General features: G+C 43.2%; 5 protein-coding genes and 2 long non-coding RNA genes across 15 annotated transcripts; 5 read left to right on the top strand and 2 right to left on the bottom strand.

The window, feature by feature from the left end:
• Nucleotides 1-23: 23 nt before the first annotated feature.
• Nucleotides 24-849, top strand: LOC138912483 (uncharacterized). 2 transcript variants are annotated; one of them, XR_011418032.1, is made up of 2 exons: nucleotides 24-473; nucleotides 555-849. It is a non-coding gene; the product is annotated as an uncharacterized lncRNA (long non-coding RNA). The 2 variants fall into 2 exon arrangements; XR_011418031.1 differs by having other exon boundaries at nucleotides 24-469.
• unc-104 (kinesin family member unc-104) lies at nucleotides 459-22,124 on the bottom strand. 7 transcript variants are annotated; one of them, XM_070213423.1, is made up of 26 exons: nucleotides 21,987-22,124; nucleotides 11,856-11,994; nucleotides 11,709-11,791; nucleotides 11,408-11,647; nucleotides 11,165-11,349; nucleotides 10,840-11,095; nucleotides 10,527-10,690; nucleotides 10,312-10,451; nucleotides 9,189-9,305; nucleotides 8,340-9,122; nucleotides 8,115-8,281; nucleotides 7,856-8,046; nucleotides 7,237-7,431; nucleotides 6,619-7,028; nucleotides 6,387-6,564; nucleotides 6,235-6,325; nucleotides 5,873-6,169; nucleotides 5,445-5,807; nucleotides 5,197-5,386; nucleotides 4,695-5,087; nucleotides 4,523-4,634; nucleotides 2,843-2,869; nucleotides 2,566-2,755; nucleotides 2,364-2,500; nucleotides 2,198-2,299; nucleotides 459-2,138 (listed from the first exon to the last, which is right to left on the bottom strand). In XM_070213423.1, exons 2-26 carry the CDS (start codon nucleotides 11,953-11,955, stop codon nucleotides 2,042-2,044), a joined length of 5,208 nt encoding a protein of 1,735 aa, XP_070069524.1. In that variant the 5' UTR covers nucleotides 11,956-11,994; nucleotides 21,987-22,124; the 3' UTR covers nucleotides 459-2,041. The 7 variants fall into 7 exon arrangements, with proteins under 7 accessions (XP_070069524.1, XP_070069520.1, XP_070069517.1 ...); XM_070213419.1 differs by lacking the exon at nucleotides 7,237-7,431 and adding an exon at nucleotides 10,065-10,106 and having other exon boundaries at nucleotides 5,206-5,386; XM_070213416.1 differs by lacking the exon at nucleotides 7,237-7,431 and adding an exon at nucleotides 10,065-10,106.
• Nucleotides 2,923-3,490, top strand: LOC108054302 (zonadhesin). The gene has a single exon (XM_017137187.3). It carries the CDS (start codon nucleotides 3,086-3,088, stop codon nucleotides 3,452-3,454), a length of 369 nt encoding a protein of 122 aa, XP_016992676.2. The 5' UTR covers nucleotides 2,923-3,085; the 3' UTR covers nucleotides 3,455-3,490.
• LOC108054300 (uncharacterized) lies at nucleotides 3,711-4,471 on the top strand. Its single transcript, XM_017137185.3, has one exon. The coding sequence runs from the start codon at nucleotides 3,721-3,723 to the stop codon at nucleotides 4,369-4,371; it is 651 nt and encodes a 216-aa protein (XP_016992674.2). The 5' UTR covers nucleotides 3,711-3,720; the 3' UTR covers nucleotides 4,372-4,471.
• On the bottom strand, nucleotides 12,832-14,378 carry LOC108054303 (uncharacterized). Its single transcript, XM_017137190.3, has 2 exons — nucleotides 13,894-14,378; nucleotides 12,832-12,940 (listed from the first exon to the last, which is right to left on the bottom strand). Exon 1 carries the CDS (start codon nucleotides 14,174-14,176, stop codon nucleotides 13,952-13,954), a length of 225 nt encoding a protein of 74 aa, XP_016992679.1. The 5' UTR covers nucleotides 14,177-14,378; the 3' UTR covers nucleotides 12,832-12,940; nucleotides 13,894-13,951.
• Nucleotides 15,560-18,410, top strand: LOC108069906 (putative sodium/calcium exchanger 7). 2 transcript variants are annotated; one of them, XM_017160169.3, is made up of 7 exons: nucleotides 15,560-15,933; nucleotides 16,155-16,483; nucleotides 16,753-16,827; nucleotides 16,914-17,396; nucleotides 17,504-17,652; nucleotides 17,715-17,949; nucleotides 18,002-18,408. In XM_017160169.3, exons 1-7 carry the CDS (start codon nucleotides 15,629-15,631, stop codon nucleotides 18,295-18,297), a joined length of 1,872 nt encoding a protein of 623 aa, XP_017015658.2. In that variant the 5' UTR covers nucleotides 15,560-15,628; the 3' UTR covers nucleotides 18,298-18,408. The 2 variants fall into 2 exon arrangements, with proteins under 2 accessions (XP_017015658.2, XP_070069654.1); XM_070213553.1 differs by having other exon boundaries at nucleotides 15,570-15,712; nucleotides 18,002-18,410.
• LOC138912484 (uncharacterized) lies at nucleotides 21,154-22,130 on the top strand. The gene is made up of 3 exons (XR_011418033.1): nucleotides 21,154-21,689; nucleotides 21,747-21,920; nucleotides 21,996-22,130. It is a non-coding gene; the product is annotated as an uncharacterized lncRNA (long non-coding RNA).
• Nucleotides 22,131-22,537: the final 407 nt, after the last annotated feature.

The following is a 22,537-nucleotide window of genomic DNA, read 5'->3' on the forward strand; positions in this document are numbered from 1 at the left end:
AAGGTTTGCTGATTCGAAGGAATCCCATTTTCAATAGGCTCCGGCTCCAAACAACAAATGTGTTGGCTCTGAAAAGTTTAAAAAAGTAAAACCAACTTGATAATTTACAGATTTTCTTTAAAGCCGTTTTATTTTATATTTCTTTAATAGTGATACGCCCTGGCATATATCAATTTGTTTTGGATTATACATACACATAGCATAGGTTTTCAATTCACTTCCCTTCATTTTCTCCGCATTGGTTCTGCTCTCCGCTCGCTAATCTGTAATTTGAAACGGTTGCCAGGCAATCATCTCTTACATACATTGATATATAGCCGATGTACATATTTAAATAGATTTTGAAATGTATTGTACCATATACGCATATATAAGTTGAGTTTCTTGCTCGTTAACTCGCTTAGCTAATATTTTTGGTGTGTGCAATTCTTTGTTGGTAAATTCAAACTGGGCCAAAATAGGTTATTTCGTAGGTATATAATATAATTTGCTCGTATAATGATTATTGTAATTACAATTCTCTAATATGTTACAATTCGAAATTAATTCAATAGTTTAACAAATGTTTACATTTTGCTACAATTAACTCAAACCCAAAACGCCGACTCAGTTCCGAAACGATTCCCGAGGGAATGCGTATTATCCGATCCAGGAACGATCGCTTAACGTTTCGTGTCCATTTCCGGACACCAACGAAAGCAATCTCTTCAACAACTTTGGGAGCCTCGAGGCTTGTGATCCGCGCACAAGTGAAGCTCCAATTGATCCATTAACCTGACCTAAGCTCGTGCTCCAACCGAAGGCAAAATGCAAATAAAATTTGTAATTCTCTCCGCAAGCAAAGCAAAATTTCGGTTTCATTTTTAGTTGGGAAATGTACAGGTGGCCATTGCGTACTAATTTAAGACTCTTATCAAAACTACAATTGGTTGTTCCGTAACTTGTTGCTTGAAGCTTTAGCAGGTGGTTCCGAGTGGGAGCATTATAGAAGCGAAACTGTCTGTTCTTTAGGGGGTGTCTGTGGGGGAGAAGCCTTAAAAGCTGTCAACAGTTGACAATGTGGGGCGGCTGTTTAATAGCAGCGCCGATTTCATGGTTCGTAACTCTTGTGTGTAAAATAGTTCATTCGCATATAGTTCTGGTTGCTTGTATATATATAAATCTAACAATAATCGTTATCTTTATAGAGATTTCGCAATTCTGCTGAGCTTATACCTCACGACTCCTATATCCTATATACTGTACGGTCTTTCTTCAACACACACATATTTTTGGTATCATAATTTCATCTGGCGGTTGCCTGCTCTTTTTAAGTTAAACAATACAAGATACAAGTACATGAAAATTTGTGTATAAACAGCAAATATATAGGGTTTTATACATTAATTCATTATATATAGTTCCTCCTTCATATATATGTCTGTATTTTGCTTTAGTTTGCTCCTTTAAAATGCATATACGTGTGTGTTTGTTTGCATTACAAGCTTTTCATAATGGTCGCATACTTGAGAAAATAATACATACTCTAACTGGTCAACATAATATCACGTGGGAACTCAAACTAAACGATCCTTTAACTAATACCAAATATTTATACAATCGAATCAAACGAAGGCTATTTACAAAATTGTCCAAAAACTTAACCGAAACGGGTTCTAAAAAGTAGGCTATCGTATCTGATTGGAGCTGCTAATGCCTACTCTTGCGGCGGTGGCCAACTAATCACGAAATACATAATAATCCATAAACTGGTTGTTGAACTACTTAATAATTACGTACGCTTTGCATTTGGTTTAACTCCTCTCACAATCTGTGATTTCTTCATTCGATTTTAATTTGCTTCCCCAGCTTTGCCCTAGCAACAATCATCTATTTCCTACTTCCGATGGAATCCTCCAAGCCATGTCACTCAGTTGCCAGCTGCTGCCCCTGCCATTGGTTGCGATCTCCGCCTGACCAGTCGTCGGGCGATATTCAGGCGCTGCAGCCAGCCATAGCCTGCGTCTCAGTAAACCAAAACGGACTCCATCGTGATCGTATCTCATTTGCTCGCACTGTTGGCATTCACCGCATTAGTGGCCTGAATCTGGGAGGCCGTCTGGCTGGCCGGCTCCAAAGTTCGCCGCGCCAAGCGGGATCTATTGGGGAGATTGTATAATTAATATTTAAAAGGGAAAACTTTGATGTTTTCACTTACTTAATCTGTCCAGCCAGCAATGGATTAATGGCGTACAGCCAGTCGTGCACTTCCTTGTCGCCAAGGGTCTGCAGCAGGTAGCCGCGATGTTTGGTCACCACACTGTTGGAAAATATACTTTGTCATTAGTTTTAGTTATGAATCATCTTTCTTAAAATTTGTATACCTAAATGTGTTGGGTATCTTGACCATGGCCGCCTGATCCTCGCTGCACTCCACATGAGCAGTGGCCAGATTAAGGACAGCCCGTTCCACGGGATCCTTCTCCGAGCGGTAGATAAACACATACGGGCGACGGACAATCTATTTGTAAAAATACATAAAGTTAGACCTCACCTGTAAGTAAGCGTGGACAATTGAATACTTACCACCCAGCGCTTCTTCCAGCCGGAACCGCCATGCTCCAGGACGTTCAACAGACCCTTGCGGGCCACCACAGGACTCACGCGAATCTCTTCCAGCTCCGGCACATAAAGGCGGAGGGGAAGGGCCGGCTGGGTAGCCGGAGCAGGTGCCTCCCAGCCGTTGGGAGCATCAGCCCGGTCCGGAGAACACAATCTAATTCAAAATAAGAAAAGTAATTAGCCAAAGCCTCATCGGAGAGTTGGTTTAGTATTAGGTTCTCTGGATAGAACAGAAAATTACCTGCGTCGAATTACAAATTTGTTGTTTCTAATTGTGTAAAAGAAAACCAAAAGGAAAACAAACAAATAAAATATTGGAAGTTTTGTTTTTGAGTATCTCGAGTTATTAGGAAAATGGGGGGTGGGTGTGGGGTTTTGTTAGTTTTTGCACTGCGATGATCGAATGGAGGGCAATTACATGGAAACAGCTGGCAGCAACAGCAAAAATGGGTGGAAATAGTTTCAGTTGCCTCTGGTTTGCAGGATGAATTGGCTAAAGTCTCTTTTTTTGCTGCTGCTGTCGGCATTATTTGTGAATTCCGTGATGACAACTGGCTTTGCGGAGGAAACTGTTCTGAACCACGAAGTGGACCCGGATCCGGGTCGTGTGAAGTACATTTGGAATCCGTTCCCTGGCTTCTGCGGCGAGAATGCCAGCATGGTTCGATGTGCCGGAGTGTGTCCCGAAACCTGTGCCTTCAAATCGGCCAAGTGCCCCAAATATTGCGGTGTGAATTGCGTTTGCAAACCTGGCTATGTCTTTAATGAAGATCTGCAGCTCTGCATCTTAAAATCGGAATGTCCTCAGGATATAAAACAGGAAGTTGTGGAAACCCATCGGGTGTTTCAGTAGAGAACAACCATTTAATAACTTTAAATGTTGACTTTATATCATAAAATTATCTGTAATCAACCGATTTATTAAAATACCTTTTTTTGAACGATATCTTGAAGATTTCAATGGAATAGAAGGCATCTGAAGTTCAAGAGCAACTGAATAATTTTTAAAAACAGGTTGAGTGACCCTGGAAAATTGGGATTTCACAGAAATCCCAGGTGGAACCGTGACTACTTTAATGTGGAACCATTTAAAACATAGTTTCTTAACACTTTTCAATAATGGCATGTCCCAAGCCAAGTTTTATTCTACTACTAATCGGATTTTTCCTCGCGAAAAATGCAGTTAGGGCAGGAAAAACCACCGAGCTTGAGATAACCTGGCCGGAGGACATCACTGAGGCTACCCTAGAAACTGAGATGACCTGGCCGGAGGACATTACTGACGCTGCTACCCCAGAAACTGAGATGACCTGGCCGGAAAATCTTCCAGTGACCGAATCGAATGCGGTCACTTATCGCACCGCGCGCACCTTGGACCACTTGGATGCCTTGAAAGATGAGGACGAGTTCATGGAAAAGCCGCACAAACCACTTCTAGAGGAATTTTCTAGCCTGGAGGAAGCGCACCGCATAGTTCACCCGATCGGTGAATTAATAGCCCTCAAGCGGAAGCCGCTCCCTGAAAAGAAGCTGATCAAAAAGCCCTTCTACTTCGGCTGCTGTCACAACTCCACAAACGTGGGATGCGCAGGCGTCTGTCCGGAGACCTGTGAGTACCGCTCCAAGTACTGCGTACCGCTCTGCGGACCTCCCTGTCGCTGTAAGCACGGGTTTGTCTACAATATTCCCCGACGGGCCTGCACACTGCGCTCCGACTGTCCCAAGGGAATGGTACAGAGCAAGAAGGGAATCTACAGGGTATTTTTGTGATGGATGCTCGTGATTGGGGTTAGTGTGATGTGCTGTGGTGTCGTGCCAATTCCGTTTGTTCTAATAAACCAAGAAAGCCGGATGGATGCAAGCTAACTAAGATGGGCGGTGCTTGTGGGCGGGCGGTTACGAGTGGCAAGCGACTACTTACTCCATGGAATTGCTGGAGATGCAGCTGACGGTCATGTCGGCACATCCCTCATCGCTGGGCGAAACATCCGACTGGGTTTGCGCCTCGTTCGCCTCGCTCTTGGTGTAGCGTCCTTGGAGGAATTTCAGAGATAAGCAACTGGAGGGCTGGCGAAATCCAAGTTCCCACTCACCCTGCACCAACTTCAAGCACTTGAGCATCAGGTCCTGCTCCCGCTGGTTGTACTCCCGCTCTGGAATGATTTGCTGCGGATCCTTGACCGGCGTCTGCGGCGATTGCGGAATGACCATGTGTACGGGTGAGGTGGCTGCCCGGGCGGCCAGATTGCAAACATCCTTCTCGGTCTTGGTGGTCGGATTGGGGTTGGTGTCCATGCCCAGACGCTCGCGCAGCAGCAGCAGGTGCCGCATGCGACCCACCTCCTCCAGCCGGGTCAGTTTCTCCAGCTCCCACTGGTGGTCGAAGATCAGCGAGTCACCTCTTGGCCGCCAGCCGTGCAGGTTCTCCTCGCCGCGCACATAAGTGGAGCTGGTGTCCAGCACTCGACGCTGGCGCCTCTGCACACCTGTAATGGCATCAAGTTAGCGGGCGAGTGAGTGGTGGTCAGCTCCGGGGATTCGACAAGCGAGTGCAAGCGGACTAAGTACGAGTACAACTACAATGAGAATTGCTACCTGGACTACCTGCTTCGGATGCTCTGCGCAGTGCCAGCTCGTAGACTCCGGTGAGCCGGTTGGCCTCCGGATTGCGGTACTGTCCCGAGAACAGGTGCTTCAGGGAGCGCGGACCGGTGCGAGCATCGCGGCCGTAGATGACCATGCTCAGGTCCTTTGTAATAATGGCCGGGCGGGCGCAGTTCTCCAACTGGAAAGGGGAATCAAGTTTTAAAACTATAATTACAATAACTAATACTTTATCCTACCTCCAAGTAAGCGCTCAGGGTGATGTAGATGGTCTCACCGCCCTGGGAGACGCGGTTGAGCAGCGCCGAGTTGTGCAGGCTCGAGTCCCAGGCGGCCTCGAAGCGGTAGAAAGATCGATCGTCTCCGGGCACCTCCAGAGCCTCGCCGGGGAACAGGCCCAGCGACAGGACGCAGGCGTCTTCGTCCTGCTCATCGGACGACTCCGGAGTGTTGCGGATGCGTCCCACCACCAGTTCATTGATGTCCTTCCACTTGATTTCCGTTGTGGGCTCATGGACGATGGTAATGCGAATGCGTCGCTGGATGCCCTGGTGCAAGAGGAAAAGTCCTCGACAGGGAAGATCGTCGCTGTGCTCCACCACCTGTTAAAAGAATCGAGCTGGGATTACTAACTGGTTGATCTAGGTGGTTCAATAACCCTACTAACCGATGGCACATATTCTCCGTTGGGAGCCAATTCACAGATCTCGAACCAAACCAGGACATCGTGCTTGGCCAGAACCGTGGACGTGGGCGCACAGGGTAGTGGTCCAAACTTGGGACTCCGCACCGGCTGGCTAATCGGAATGCTCGGCGGCAACATGCGACGTGGTGGTGGCCGGGAAACGAACTCCTGCTTGGCATCCTTGTGCAATGGGTGCGTCTGGTAGTGGCCGAAGATCTTGAACATTATGGGCTGAGTCTTCAGATACTCGATAAACGATTTGGTCACGGGTACAGTAATCTATAGAAAATATTCCAAGTATGGATCACGATAAGTTGTTATTGCTAATGTATATTTATACTCACGTTCTGCACATGGTAGAAGCCAAGAGGAGCTCCCGATGCGGAATTCTTCACCGGTTCGGTGGAGAAAGCCTCCTCATGACGATGCAAGAAGCTGTAAAGGTAATCTTTTATAAACCACAGGCCTGTAAGGGAATTTTTAAAAGATTACTTACTTGAACTGACAGAAGATATCAGCATATTCGGCGCCAATGCCAGTGGCCTGGAGAACGGTGACCCGGAAGGTGAACTCCTTGCCCACCTGCAGGTGCTCGCCTGGCTCCTCGGCATTCTCATGGCACTCGGAAGCCGAGTTGGAGTCAATGCCACGACCAGAATCCACATCCTCAAGTTCTGCAGGGGAGCATAGACATGATATGGTGTCAATAAATTTTCATGGAAACTCACCCTCCAGCTTGGTGTCCAAGCCACCATTGTCAATATAACGCTGCACATCGTCCTTTTCGTTGAGAGCTCGGTACTTGGGCTTGGCATCATCCTCGTTGAAGACCAAGCGAGCCGACTGCTTCACGCCGTTGTTGAAATCAATGGACTCCTCATCCAGAACGGGCTGCACGGCAATCCTCAGGTAGCCACGCACATCTCCGCGCTCATTGACAATGGCCACTTTGTGGACCAAGGGCACTGGATAGAGTAGGTTGCTCAGATAGATGAAGGAGCGACCCACCATGCGGAACCAGGGGAAGCGATCGTAGAAGGGATCGCCGCCGGTGAGGCTCTCCACATTGTAGTCGGGCGAAGTGGGACTCATCTCGGCCTCGTTGTGGTACATCTCACGCATCAGCTCCAAGCGTTGCCTAAAAAACAGATTCAGGAAATTAGAGGCAAGTTTTATTTATTGGGTAAAGATTATTATAATATTGCGCAGGTAGAAAAGTGCGGGGACAGCGTCACAGAAAGCCAAAAACCCACCCAGATCAAAAGCCAAATATGGAAAGCCATGCAACTACAACTAAGTTTCTACCACACGTCTATATACAAATGAAACCTGCGGTCAAAGCAAACCTAGAAGGTATCAGATTGGCCAATGTGAGGCGGCCCCGTTCGCTTTCGACTGGTGGCTCCACTGGTTGTGGATCTTGGCTGGGTGGTGCGATCCATCCGCTCCGATCCAATGCCTCCATGCCGGACGTATCGAACAGCATGGACGACGGCGGGCTCTCGACATTGTATATCTGTCGCATCAGCTCGAGGCGATAGCTTGTTTGTGTACGAAAATGATTTGGGACGGGGATTCGGGTTTAGGATTTGTCGGTGTGGGCAGGGGGAATCGTAGTAAAAGAACCGAAAAAGTACAAATCAACATTGGTTTGAGAAAACCTAACAAGCTGTCGGGGCTTTGGCGAATGATGGCGATGAGGTCTGACATTTGAGGCGTAAATGGTGGCGGCGTGATCTTCGCTTCGTTAACAGCCAAAGTTACAAATGAACCGACAAATTCTAGAGCACTTGATAGAAACTAGAATCCACGAACTACAACCACCATGCACGTATTTATAAAAGAATAACCAACTCAAGTCGAAAGCCAGCTTTAAGTTTAAGATTTCAACCAAGGTGCAGAGAAGAATGAATATGTGAGGGAAGAGCAGGAGTTCGAATGGAGCGCAGGATTCGAGGGACCTACCGTAGCTTCTCCAGGGACCAGTGGTGAGTGGCTCCGTTCTTGGTATCGGTGACTTCGACGGCCACCAGAGTTTTGGAGACGGGTGGTGCCCCGAACTCATCGTCCTGATGCAAAGGAGCCACACTGGAGGCCAACTCGGGTGGCAAAGGAGAGTACAAGGTGTCGGTCAAGAGAGTAAATTGGAATTGCACCTGGAATGTACAAGCATAATTCATTTCAATCATATGATTAGAAATATTTTTTAATTTTTTTTTTTCACCTTTTTCTTCAACTCGACCGAAATGGCATTAGCTTCCTTGAGGAAAATGGCATTGCCCCAGAGATCGTCTCGTAAAGAGGTGAACTGGTGGTACCTCCACTTTCGGAAGGCCCACGCAGCCAAACCCGCCTCTCTGGCTGTCCAGCAGGACTCGTACATGGGATTGGCTAGGAATTATAAAATAAAATAATAAATATTCTCGAAAAACCCCTGCCATCCACCTACTGTAGACATCCTCCTCCTGGTGGAAGTCCTCCGGAGAGTAGCTGCTATACATCGACATGGTCATCGATTGCTCCTCCACCTGCTTCTGCAGAGCATCGATGCGAGCCTCGTAGGTCTTCCGCTGCTCCTCGAACTGCTGGTCGGCCTGAAGTTTCTCCCGCTTGTACTGCTCCTCCAGGTTGTCCAAACGCTTCTTCATTTCGGCCTTGAGATCTATGCCCTGCTTCTCGAGCAATTCGCACTGTGCAAAGTTCCAGTCCACCTGCTGGGTGTCCGTCTTCTCCACCTCGTTCTCCGCCTCGTTCTCGGTCTCGATCTTCTCACGCAGCTCGCGTGCCTGTTCCGGATTGGTGAAGCGGAACACATGGTTCTTGCCCAGGATCACACGGGAACCGGTCTTCAGAACCTCCGGTTCCACCAACTTGCGTCCGTTCACATAGATAATGGCATCCTTGTGCGGCAGCAGGGTCACCGTGCTGTTTCTATTCTCAAAAGTGCAGTGCTCCTTGAGGATGTGCGATCCGGAGAGCTGAATGTCCTGGGGAACATTGGCTTCGTGGGTGCCCAGACGAGTTAAGCCCTCCTTGATGTAGTACAGCAGACACTCGGAGAGATTGGGATCCTCGTTTAGGTTGACCAGGTGAGGGGTCTTCTTGGGCGAGAATACGCCCACCGTGATGCCGTCCTCCTTGACGGCCACGCCCATCTCGGCGAAGACCGCCTCTCGCTGCACACGAATCTCCTCGGTGCGCTTGAGTTTCTCCTCCCAGGTCTCGTTAAGTTCTGTGAGGAATTAGAACCATTTTCATTTATAGATTGTGTTCCAAATAGATATAGAAAGATATAGACCTGCAATGAGTTTCTCGCTGGCCTGCAGCTGATCCACTGCCATCTCCGTGGTGGATCCATTGCGATTACGGGTCTTAGAGGGCGACTTGATCACCGTGGACTTGGTGAGCTCATCCTCTGCAAATACGGAAGAGGTATTAGAACGTAGAACTCACGACCATTTAGGGGTCATAAGCGCAGTGATAAGCGTGCTAAGGTTATAAAGTTATGAAATACATAAAAAGTACAGATATATTGGATATAAATGGTAGTAGTATTTTTATATGGAACGAAGCAAATGCCAATGGTTTATGGTTTTTTAGGGACTACTGCATAACTCGGGCATGTCCACTTTCTAGCCTTGAAGCAGTGCGGACCGCGAGGAGTTGGTGCCTGTCTTTCTTTTTTGGACTTTGGCAACTCAAATAAATTATTTAAATACTTTTGTTCAAGTCTCCTTGGTGTATTGTAGGGCAACTTAAAGAGGACTCGATTGTGATTATCGTAAGGGTTACATAAGATTATATTCGTCCTGAAGCGATTTGTTTAGAAGCTCTGACGATACAGCACAATACAGACGCACACACAAAGAGAAATGTAAGAGTATTGGCAGTGGTTAAACTACAATATCAGTGCGTTTCAAAACTATTTTTCAAATGCGAGGGGGGTTCATAGATAAAGAGGAACTTTGGTGTCCTATCCAAAAATAGGAAATCATTTTGCGCTTCACTATTAATTATCCAAGAAATTGTTCAGCTTGTGGATATTCTTGATATTATCAACTCGCCTTAAGCTCTGAAACGCACTGTACATTTTTGCATATTTATTGATTAACATTTGTTGCACGTGAAGCCTTTGGTTTTTGATTAGCGCTGAATTTCTGTTGGCTTTACTTACTATTCGCATCGCGCTTCTCACACACCACTTTGCCATCGGGTCCTAAACGAAATAGGTTTGGGTTTGGTTTTGTTTTTCTTTTCTAGCATAACTAGACTAGTACTACAACTACCTTAGGCAGGGTATTCTTGTTTTGTTCTTCAAGTGTAGGGAGTAATTTTTTAATGTGGCTGGGTTTTAATGTACTCTACCTTAGTGTAGGGTATTTCAAATGAATGTAGTGGGTTTAAGCTATTCCAAGACTTACCTTCTTGTACCTCGATGCCCTCGGCCTTGAGTAAGTCCCGCAGCTTCTGGATTTCCTCCTTAAGTTCGCGAATAAGCTTGGCATTGGCATCCTCATTGACCACAGCCTTGCAAACAATTTGCTTAGCACGATCCGCATAGCTTTAAATTTTAATTAAATTTAATTTATTATAAACTCTTATGTGTTTCTATTGTTGATAAATTTATCCGCCTTACCGCAGTGTGCTGAGTGTTTCATCGTAGTTAATATCTGCTGGTGAGATAGCTGCAATCATAGCTGTCTTGGAGTTACCTCCCAAGTTTTCACGTAGCAGCCAGGTCAAGGCCGAATCGCGATAGGGAATGAAGTCTGCCTTCTTGGTGTTCTTTTTCTTGGAAGCCTTCGAAATTAAACAGATAAATTAGGAACTACAAAGGGTATTGACAATGTTATATACACTTACAGACTATAATACCGGAAAGCAGCACCAAAAGACAGTTATTAGCATATTTTCAGTCGTATAGGATGTTCTAAATATTATACACTTACCACCTCCGCTAGAGCTGAGATAACTTTGCCCAAAGTGGTCAAAGACTTGTTGATGTTGGCACCCTCCTTCAAGCGGGTTCCCTTAGCACCAGTGGAATCAGCTCGCTCCGAGCCAGCCAAATCCACCAAGCTGATCTTGGAGACCTTCTCTGTGGTCAAATCGGTCATGGTGTCATAACGACGTTGGGTAAAGAAGATGGTAAAGACAGCATGGGAACGGGAACTGGTTTCGTTCATGTTGGTGGCTGCCACAGTCCTAAAAAATTGTAAATAAATTTTATTAATTGATTGATATACTGCAGAAAGGGGTCATAATAAAACCCACCGAGCCTTGTTGCCTTCATCAATGAGATCATGAATGTCCTGGTAATCAGTGACGGCCAATTTGGAAAGGTCCTCCACATAGGGACCCAGAAGGGGATGCTCCCTCACACGCAGATTGCCCTTGTTCTTGGGATTCAGCAGATCCCTGACTCGCTCGCAATAGATTTCCATATACGAAACCTCAACCTATAAGAATAATTAAATTAGAAACAAAAAATGTTATCAAAATGCTTTCGAGACTCACCGAATACTTGAGGTCATCGGTCTCCGTATCCTGGATGCGAGTGAATAGATCCTTGCATATCATGGGTATTATTCCCTCCTGCTGTTCCTCCTGCCTGCCCATCATAGTATACGATTTTCCAGCGCCAGTCTGGCCATAGGCAAAGATACAGACATTGTAGCCATCGAAGGAGTGCTGCAGCATCTCCTCGCCAATGTCCTTGTAGACCATCTCTTGTGTGGAGAAATCGGCATCGTGGTGCTGTAATAGGAACACATATTTTTCCAAGTGTTCCGGTTTTTCTCTTTTAAGGCAAACTTACATCATGTGACCAGTAGGAGTAATCAAAGTTGAAGCGCTTCACTGAGTCGCTTGTGTTGGGCGGCACCTTTGGATTGGTGATGGCTGCGAGGGGATGCATTAAAAGTATTTAATGTAGAAAAATCTACAGTGTCTTAGAGTCTCTTACCCGTTGTGGCCCCTGCCATCTCGATGATGCATTTCGACTCCCTGGCTATTTCGCGCGAGTTAAAGGGGCGCACTCGCACCGCCACCTTAACCGACGACATCTTGTCCTCCTCTCAGTGGGTGTCCTGGTTTCCGGTTAACTGGAGTGGAAATAGAGGAAAGGGAATACTTTGTAGTTATTGAGTGGGCTGTAAATTGGCTCGAGACTTCCACTGGCAGCACTGACATTTTATAATTGCCCCAACTTTATGGTTATGTACTCGTCCACGATTTGTTCTTGTGGTAGTTTCATACTGTGAGTCATGCCCCCGGCAACTCGCCAGGGAAATTTGAATTGAAGCCAGGGGTGGGGCTAAGGATTGTTTTTTCCTTTGGGCTTAGTCTTGGACTTAGAGGAATGTTTTTTGTTTTTTTTACAAGTATTCACGAGTTAAAAGGGTCAAAAAATTAACAGTAAAATTAAAAACATAAATAGAAGAAATTAATGGTCCTGATTTTAATGCTACAATTTATTCACACACAATTGTAGTCATTTTTTGACTTTTTGAAACTCTGATTTTATGCAAATAGTTTTGTATAACCCGCAACCCCCTTGACTCACACAGAAGCACTCTCACTCACACACTCGAAGCAAAAAATTCCACAATCCACAATGCTTCCAATAAAAACGCAGACGAGTGTCGGCCAACTCTCGAATGAGTCATCGAGCAAATACAAAAGGCAGGGGAAAGAAAAACACTCACACCCCAAAAGATGGGGATGACTTTAAATACGTTTCTTTATAGCTTTAGTCCTATAGAATACTAGCATTTATATAAAATAAATTACCTTTAGTTAGTGCCAAACAATTGCTGGCTTACGAGACGACTATATCCTCAAAGTTCATTATAGCACAAACAGCGAGAAGTCTTTATAACACGTTATTGATAGCACTTTTGATTAAATTTTTTATTTATTAATTCGTTAAAACTGTAATATTTTTAATGATTTTTCTGTTTGTCCTTATATATTTTATTTATTTATTTATTCCAGTAGTTGTTTCACTTGACCAACAATGAAGTTCTTTTACTCGCGTACACCAGAGTCCTGAAATATGGTGAGACCAAGTTTAGAAACTATTCCAATGATTTCCCGGCCAATGCGCAGCTGTGAGAATTTCTCTCTTTCTCGTCCTTTCTCTCTTTGTTTACCTGACCAAAATACTTTTGTTTATGTTTTTTGTTCCTTCAATTTCTTTTTGACGAAACTGTCAAAGCAAATGTGCAACAGCCTGCAGTAAAAAGTCTACACAGGTAGATTTGCGCAGAAGCGCGAGACAGGAGAATTGTGGAGAGAAGGCAGAGAAAGTTGAGAGAAATAGAGAGAGAGGGTGGGAGCGAAAGTGAGACAGAGTATGCAAAATATTTGTGTAATGTATTTTTTCATTTTTTATGATATGCAGACTGACGCAAGTTGAAGGCGCAAAAAACGATATAGGAAAGAATGAAAGAAAATAAATCGGGCTATATCCTTATCCAGAACGTCCTCGTCCTCTTCTCGATATCCTGAACTCAGTTCACCTGGCTAGGCTCTTGAAAATTTATTCGTCACTCTGTCAACCCTCATTTGCACTTGAGAAACGAACCTCGCACTCGAGGTCCTTCGCTTTACTTCGCTTTTATTGCCTTCTGCGTCATATTGTGGTCTTTTTATGGCTTCCTGCAGGGCAACACGGCGGGCACTTAATGCCACATGCAGGACCTCTAAGCACACTCACTCGCGCACACCAGCACATTCGTGGGTAATATCCTTCGCTGGGTTCTTCTTGACCTTTATTAATAAATTTTCAAGTTGCCTTTGCCATGGACACCGAGCCAGGAAATCTCTACACTCTACACACTAGTCACACTTTTCTGGAGGCCACTGTATACTAGATGATGGGGGAAAAAAGCGAGTCGAACTTATGTAAAACGAAATAATGGGCTATGTTTTTCGAGAATTTTGAAATGTTTGGTCGAGCGAATTGATGAAATTTTGCAAATATATTTTGAAGCATTTACCAATTGTGTTTCTGTTTCGTTTTATTTTTCGGGGCTTTTTATGCATAACTTATAGAACTCAAAATATTTTCTGTTTCAAGAACATCTGTGGTTGTTGCTGATAGTCCGTTTGCTGTTGCTGCTGCTGCATTTCTTGGTCTGGCTGTTGTTCTTGTGTGTAATTGAATACTAGTATTAAGCTATCCAACATGGATCGCTTGGAGGTGGTGGCAAAAATGATGGACAGCACCAGAATTGTTGTTAGCAATAGGGCGAAAAACAATAAGTAACCAAAAGCGCACATTCGCGTAGCTTCTTCTTGACTTAATTGAAGGATTCTTGATTATATATATAGGCTTCCATATATGTGTATATGTAGGGGTCTGGCTTTCTGTATAACAGCGAAAATTTTGCACTCCCTTTTTGGGGGACAAATACTTGATAGGTTTTTGGTTTGCCACGAAAACAAATCTCTTCCTTTCGAATTTATTAGTTGATTTACTTGGCTGCGCTTGAGTTAATTTTTGGGGCACTTTTCTTTGGGGAAAACTCTGGGTTTTTCTGCACAAAATCGATGGCCAGCCAGCGGAGGGCCTTAGCAAATAAAATCGCGCACGATTCGAGACCAGAACGAACTGCACCCGTTAAGGGTAGACGACACAGTGAGCTCTGGGAAAGTTCAGAGGATACGACCAGCCCTCCACGACAACGCATGCGCCGCAACATGGGGGAGAAACTGGAAGGGCAGGGGTTGTGTGGAGTATATGTGTGGGCTGCGAGGTGTATATGGGTATGCGAAAAATTTCATAAATTTCATCTACAGAACTGGGGGGTCCGAGACAACGAAACGCCCGTCTGTCATCCGTTGGCACAAGGAATTTCATTATTAGCGCAAGGTGTCCACTTTTGCAGACAGCCACTGTGGCACCCCCGATTCCCCAATGTTTGATCTTATTATGAGCTATTTCACTATCGCTGCCGGCACAGTGGCTATAGCGACGGCTTTATCCACCAGCTGATGACGTAAAATAAATTCTGTCTATTGATTTCCCATCGCAACGAGACGCAGGACAAGCTTTGGCTCTTTATGTTACTCGGTAGGTCTCATTTGTATACTATACTTCTCCGGCGTAATTACATTGACATTGAAATCTGACGCCGACGCTGGCAGGGCAGTAAAAAGTTGGAGGTTGGAGCTTTGTTAAAGATGGGGGATAGGATGTGGATGAGGTGGGACATGTTAACAGAAAATACTTGAGGTCCAGAAATATTATAGAAAAAGGCAGCAGGGAAGCCACATTGATTGGAGTGGCAGGTTTTGTTTTTCAACCGATTCAAATTTAAATATATTATTATAACTTAATGCTAAAACATGTTAAAAACTTCCCTATAACAAAAATGGGTCGTATAAAAAGTCAATCTTTGGATAGATTCCAATATTTTCAAAATAACTTCTCTCAGTTTTACCAAAAATAAAATTAGATAAACGATTGTAAGAATTAACTAAAATTTGTGGGAATAATGACCTTAAAGTGCAGCCTAACTCAACTAACAGTCTACATATTTTTCCACAATTGTAGGTTATTTGGTTTTTGAAGGGATATAGATATAATTGCGAAAGTATCTGCGCTACACCGTTAGGATCGTCAACTAAATTCAGATGTGAGCCCAAAATAAAACAAAGTAATCCCAGCAAAAGTGTCACTCGTCATTAATTTAATGCACTGATTTCGGCTTGCAAACAACAAATACTACAATGACAGCCACCTCTACACTTCCCCCCAAATTCAATTATGAGCCCAACGATATGGACACGGAATTCGATAACTTTTGGAAAAAGGTTAGCTGCTTTGCGGCCCAAAACTTTCCCTTCGAGGAGCGGTGCGAGTTTGTCAAAAATGCCGTGGACTGCAATAAGAGTACGAATGTGGTACCTTACATGAGACTCCTGGCCTGCGAGCTCAAGTGCATTAATCAGTTCGAGCAATTGGTCTTCATGAGCATGTTCGTAATGCTCTGCTTCCAGATTTTGGTTGTACTGATCTACACGATCAATAGTTAGTAAGTTGGAAAAGGTGCAATAAAAAAAATATTTTACTTTGGATTATTAAATAGTTTTTGTAGTAGCTTAAAAATATTGCAGACGGATTATTCTTCTCTTTAATAACTGCTTAAGTTTCGAAATTCCCTCTACTGGGATATAATTATTTAAACATTAAGCTCACAGATCTGAGAATTGTATGTTTTAATATCTTCTTCTCATTTCAATTTCGAATTTTCAGCTATAGTCCTGCATTAAAGGCCGTTTCGCGATTACTGCATATGAACGAACACTTGGCGGGAGTCACCCTGATGGCATTTGGAAACAGTTCAGCCGACCTTTTCTCAAACCTGGCAAGCGTTAAAAGAGATGTGCCCGTATTCGCCAACAGTTTGTCCTCAGCCCTGTTTGTAACTATGATTACCGGTGGCTTAATATGCTATATTTCCCCATTCAAGATGAATGCCTATGAAACTGTCCGCGACATTTTATTTCTTCTTCTCGGAATAGTATTGATGGATTACTTCACGACTGCAACTAGCAGAGTCCATAAGGACTTTAAGTTTATTCGTAAGTTAAATATAGTCTTAAAAATATGTATTCTGTTTGTTACTTATTCAACATTGATATTTATATATTAGACGGGGCCCCACGTCTCGTAATTATTTTATCAATGCAAAAATATTAAAGCCCCAATTCGGAAACTTGAAAATTTAAAAAGTAAACTTTCAATTTTCATTTTTCATAGGCTTTCGAGGGTTAAACCTTAATTTAAATTTAACAAACAGATGAGAAATCGTCCCAAAAACCTTTACTGACATTTGTTTCTTAAAATTTAGTTGTGGCCATGGTCTATATCATCTACATAATTGTAAACGTCACAGATCTTTACTTCATGCGGAGGATGTTAAACTGTGAGTATTCCAACACATCGTTTTTGAATAAAACTGCCACGCAATAAACACGTAAATCTATACTATTAACTCAAAACTTTTCTTAGCAACTGCGGAAAAACTCCAAGACCTATACAGTAAAGAAGAAACGCCAGAAAACACAAAACAGATTCAATATCTAGAAGGAAAGTTCGAATATTACTCACAAGATGGGCAAGTAGAGATTTATGAGCGGAACAGTAAAGCATCGATAACCAGAATGCGGTACACCACGATGCGAATGGTTCGGAATTCTCGTGTGAGCGTGAACCGAGGTTTAACCAGAATTAGAAAGCTCGACATGACACAGCCGAAGAACAGGGGACTCTTCAGGGATTTCTTCCTTGTCCTGAGGCCCATCCAGTGCCAGGCGTGGCAGCGAGCCGACATTCTTAAGCGGACCCTACTGTTGATCAGAGCTCCGGCCGTGATCCTCTGCACCCTCTTCATTCCGCTGGTGGACTATGAAATGGACAAACATGGTTGGAACAAGCTACTGAACAGCATTCATGTCATAGTAAATCCTGCCCTATCCGTATCGGTCCTCATGTGTGAGTAGTTCACAATAATATTTAATTACAAGCTTAATATAATTACTGCTTGATTTTATAATACTATCAGAAAAGATTTGTCAATTAATTGTTCTTTCCAACCGTAGCTTTCATAAATAGTAAAGGAAACACCTTATGGTATATGGAAATGAAGGATCAAGCTATTTATGGGGCCTATTCGCTTGTTTTTACAGTGCCATTCACCATATTCATTCTCATCCAATCACGGACAGATGTGCCACCATCTTATCACTGGGTGAGACATAATGAGGGCATAACTAAAGTTTTACTAAGAAAAGCCTGATTTCGCATTTCTAGGTGTTTACGGTAATGAATCTGATTGGCTCAATGTTCATAATCTTTCTCTGCGCCACGGAAATCGACAAGGTTCTGGAAGTAATTGGTAACGAGTTGGCCATAGATGACGACTTCATGAGCGCTACGGTAAAGGCTTTTACATCGAATTTGGGGAGTCTTTTTGCCAACACCGCTGTGGCCGCTCACGGCTATCCAAAAATGGCTTTCGCATCCGCCATTGGAGGACCTTTTTTTAGTAATTACTTCGTTTTCGTTGGAGTGTAGTATAATAATTGCCGGTTCCCCAGCTATCGTTGTGACAGGGAATACTGTGATATACGTTAGAAGTCTAGTAGGTATGGACGTTACGACTCGTGATCATATGGAAGAATACGGTCATTTCGCTTTAGTATTTCTTAATATGGGTCTGATTACCATTCTGCTGTGGTCCACAACGTTAGGATTTTTTGCGCGCCGCTCCATGGGATTATATTCGATTGCTTTGTACACTATATATTTAATATTCGCCGTCCTAGTTCATGAGAAACAAATTCATTCGTTTGCTGATGACCCTCAGGTTTCAGCTGCATTTGGCGATATTTAAGTGCTAAAAGCTGAGACAACGTAACAGAGCTTAAAAAAGTCAGAAAGGAAAATTTATACTAATACTGTTTCTACTTTAAATTTATACTTTCATACTACATAAAAGAAATAATTAAAACATACACTTTTGGTATAGTATTATTTTTGTTATTTATGAGTTTTTGAAACGCACCTTGCTGGGATTTACTGCACAACTTGCGATTACTGCGCAGAATTTTCTTGGGAGTGCGTGAAAAGCGGGGGAGTAAAAAGCACACACAGACTGAAACGAAACCAAATAATACCGGGCGTGTGTGGCTGAAGGAAAATGGCAAGGAGTGGGAAAAGCGGTCGTTGACGTTCATTGTTGGCTGCGCAATTCCCTTTTTTCACTGCCAGCTTTAAGGATTTTCCACCGGCGAATGTCAATGACAGTTCATGAGCCAAAACACTTGAATTTTTCGCCGCATCATGCCCAAAAGCGAGTTCGCTGACTCTTTTGGCCAGGATCAAGCAATTAAAATGTAACACTCCAGCAGGCAACACTGCGTATGAGTCATCTGAGTGTGGTTTATGTCCACTTTTTCTTGTTCAGCTGCAGGCTGGTCTTGAAATTAAATTTAAATTCAATTTTCAAGTCCGCAGCTTAAATGACATTTATAGCCGAAGAGGAAGAGGGAAATAAGAGCTCTTAGAATGGCAGACACGTGTATATAAAAACCCCTCGCAACCTCCCATGGTTTTTCTGCGAAAGCCCCCAGGACACTTAAAGCACAAAATGTACGAGTGTTTGTGTCCTCCATTAAGTCTAGAACATAAACGATAAATGCGATTTGGTTATTTAATTCATTGCAACGAAAGCGTGGGGAAAAAATGAGAAAATACAGTGGAAAATATAAGAGAAAGGGATGGAGAAAGCCTGCCCCACGCAAAAGGCACAAACACAGTGGCACCACACAGGCAAAGAGAAATGGCGGATGACTCATCCAAGGAAAATGTTTGTGAGTGTGGAACCTGGCCACAGTCGCGTCCCAACGAAGTGGGAATGCCAAAGAGCAGAGGGCAAGGAACTGGACATAAAGAAGGAAGGAAGGAAGGAAGAGCGAGCCAAATGGTGAATCATCTTTCAAGAGCCAAACATTCCTGCCTTCCACGACAAGCCCGCTTTTCCTCCCACTACCGAAATTTTTTTCTTTCTCATAATTTCAAGGTTTGTTTACTCAGTGTTTCTGCTACAGAGAGGAAAAATCAAAGAGAAATAGTGATTTTCTTAAAGCTAATTAAATCTAAATAAAATGTATAATTTATTTCTTAGTTTATTGCTGGAACATTCCGCTATGTCAAGAATAAAACAAAAAAAAAAATACCCATTATAACAAAATAAGTTTACCAGAAACTTTGTCAATATTTTTCTACTCTGTAGTTTTTTATTCGCCACGCAGAACAGCCCCAATGTTGGCTTGGCGTGGAATGTTGTAACTTTCGGTGCCTAGCTGTCGCTCTATATATGTAGGATATAATTTGCACACACGCAGATGCCAGGACACGTTGATTAGCAAGTGATTTCCATTTCGAGCCCTTTTTGTTGCCTACTTTTTTGGGGGACTGACCACACGTGATGAAGTAGACCGCAATGGGCGACGACCACGCCCCGAAAAACGGGCAACTGCATTGGGGAACACTTAAAAGTGCAGCTCGCAGGTAATATAAATCATTTTGGACAACCACAAGCTGTTGGTCCTTTCCTTGCCTAACACAATTAATAATAAACAAGGAAAAATTGTCAGAGCAGGAAGCCATTTCGCGACCAGGTGAGTTTCCCCCCCAATCTTTCCATTATTCCTTTTAATGCTGCTCAGAGAAAATTTATGTTTATTGCTTGCCCCCCCCACTGGGCACTCTTTTTTCCTATGGTTCCTGCACCCTTTACCCTTATTTTTTGTATAAGTATTTTGCCTTATTTATTCATGACACTTTGGAAGCCACTTTATGGTGCGGTTCTTAAGCTGCGGTTTTTGAGCGGCATTGGTTGGGTCAGCCTTTTGTTATAAGACACCAGCTTTGGTTGGACTTAAAGCTGGTGAAACAATATTTTCCCGAGGGCCAGGGATTGTTGGCCTTGCCTCAGATTTACTCTATTATTAGAAGAGCAAACAACAATCGCAAGCAAACAAGCTGCCTAATGCCTCCACAATCCTTTGTACACTTAATCTCTCAATCAAGTTGGTCACTATAATCACACCCCAGTGTCTGTGGATATGACACACACTATTACACAAAGAAAAAAATTATTTTACAATCAGGAACATGCTTTAGAAGTCAACGATTTCAATAGATTAAATGCAGTAACATGTGTATGTGTGAATACGCCACTCTAAGCAAAGGATTCCATTATGGTTTCGTTTTAAATCGCAGGAGAAGTTCGGTAGTCCTAAGCATTTTTGAATTTCACAATTCGAAAAACAAGATGTTATATAAGTTTAAAATGGAGTCCTTAAAGCAGTAACATAGATTCAGACGCTTTGAGTTAAGTGTCTAACCCATCGCCATGTTTTTGCTTCTGACACACAGATTGTTCTTAAATAGCCCAAATTTAAAACTTTTGATAAAACATTAACCTATATTATCTTTATTAATATTCTTTAAGAATTTTTAACTTAAAAAGTTCAGAGGATCAATTAAAACTTATAAAAAAGGTTAAATAAGATTTGAAATTAAAGAGAAGTTTTTAGCAAACTAAATTAATTTTTTTGAAGCATAATGAGACATTGACCTATATTGTCTCTATTAACGGTATATTCATTAAACAAATTTAACTTAAAATATTCAGAGGATTTATTAAAACAAACAATCAAATACAGGTTTTCAAAAGTAGTGATCAGCCCGTCACGTCACAAATTGTATTTTCAAATGAATTATTGTGTTCGTCTCAATATAAGTTAGATTCAAATCTGATAATAATTATTATTCATCAAAATTCAGCGGTAATTTAGAAATAAACCACTGACTTTGCTGTAGATTGATGATTTAATATCGACAAGTACACAAAAAAGTGATGCGCAAAAAGGTGGAAAGTTCAAAGGCAAATCCTTAGCCCACGCATGATTGGCATCCTGTATGCTCCACCCACATGAATTCGACACTTGAATGGAGATGCAATGACTGACTGATTGGGATCGAGGTGAAGGCTGTCCGTTCAGACTCTCCCCTCCCCCTCCCCCAAAGGTCAGAGGTTGTCCGTCGGCAAACATTTGATTTGGTTGGATAGAGACAACAACTGAGCTCCCCTGGCAACTCGAATTCCATTCCTGACGTCAATTGGCGAGGCGATAACACCTAGAGGCGTGGGTCGCAGCGCATAAATACGTCTGTTCTGGATGTTCTATATCTATATGGAAACCCTCCGGATGACAGGTTGCACCATATGCTCGGGGAAATTCGCAAACAACAGTTAAGAGGTCTTATTTTTAGAACGTCAAGGGGGCGGACAGCTGCTGAAGGACCAGATGAAGGATCTGCAACAGGACGAAAGTCGGAAAAGTTCCCCAAGGGAGATGCGTGCGCACTTCTGGGGCAACTCGCTGTGGAATATTGATTTTTCACACAATTTCCCGAATACAGTCAAGTGGAGTTTTTCACAAAAAGGTACTTTTGATTAAATTTTACATTATTTGCTTTAATATTGCCAAGTTTTAAATGACCACTACTTACTTTCAATAGGTAACTCCCTTAAATGGCTACTCCTCGTCCAAAGTTTTCCTTGCACAATCACAATCACAGCTTATGTTATTAATCCAGTTATTATTGCACTCAATGGGTTTATTTTGTATGCTTCGTATTCGTCACCCCGCCCAGGAAATTAAGAGATCTTCCTTTGTTTCGGTTTTTGGCTCGATTTCAAAACTTCTGGCGACTTTCGAGGATGGCCATTACGCGAACAGGCAACAAACGACTCTGCCAGCGGCTGGCCATTTGTCCCACCATTCGGATACGCGTGCTGGAAAATGGCTTGCAGCTGCGCGCACGCAAGCTCGGGAAAACTCGGGGAAAATCTCAATTTTCCGCCCCCAATTCCGCGGCGGGCTGACTTTTGTTTTTGTTTGCGCACAGCTGATCCGCTAGAGATGGCACATTTGATGGCTGTGTTGGAAAACGGCACGCCGATTATTGGATTTACAATTTTGAAATAAAAAAATTTTAAAATATCAATTTGTTTTGTTATTAAATAATGTGGTTTCAATGTTTCAAAAATGCTTATACTA

The sequence above is a fragment of the Drosophila takahashii genome, chromosome 2R (genome assembly GCF_030179915.1).
Source record: "Drosophila takahashii strain IR98-3 E-12201 chromosome 2R, DtakHiC1v2, whole genome shotgun sequence".
Classification (NCBI taxonomy): Eukaryota; Metazoa; Arthropoda; class Insecta; order Diptera; family Drosophilidae; genus Drosophila; species Drosophila takahashii.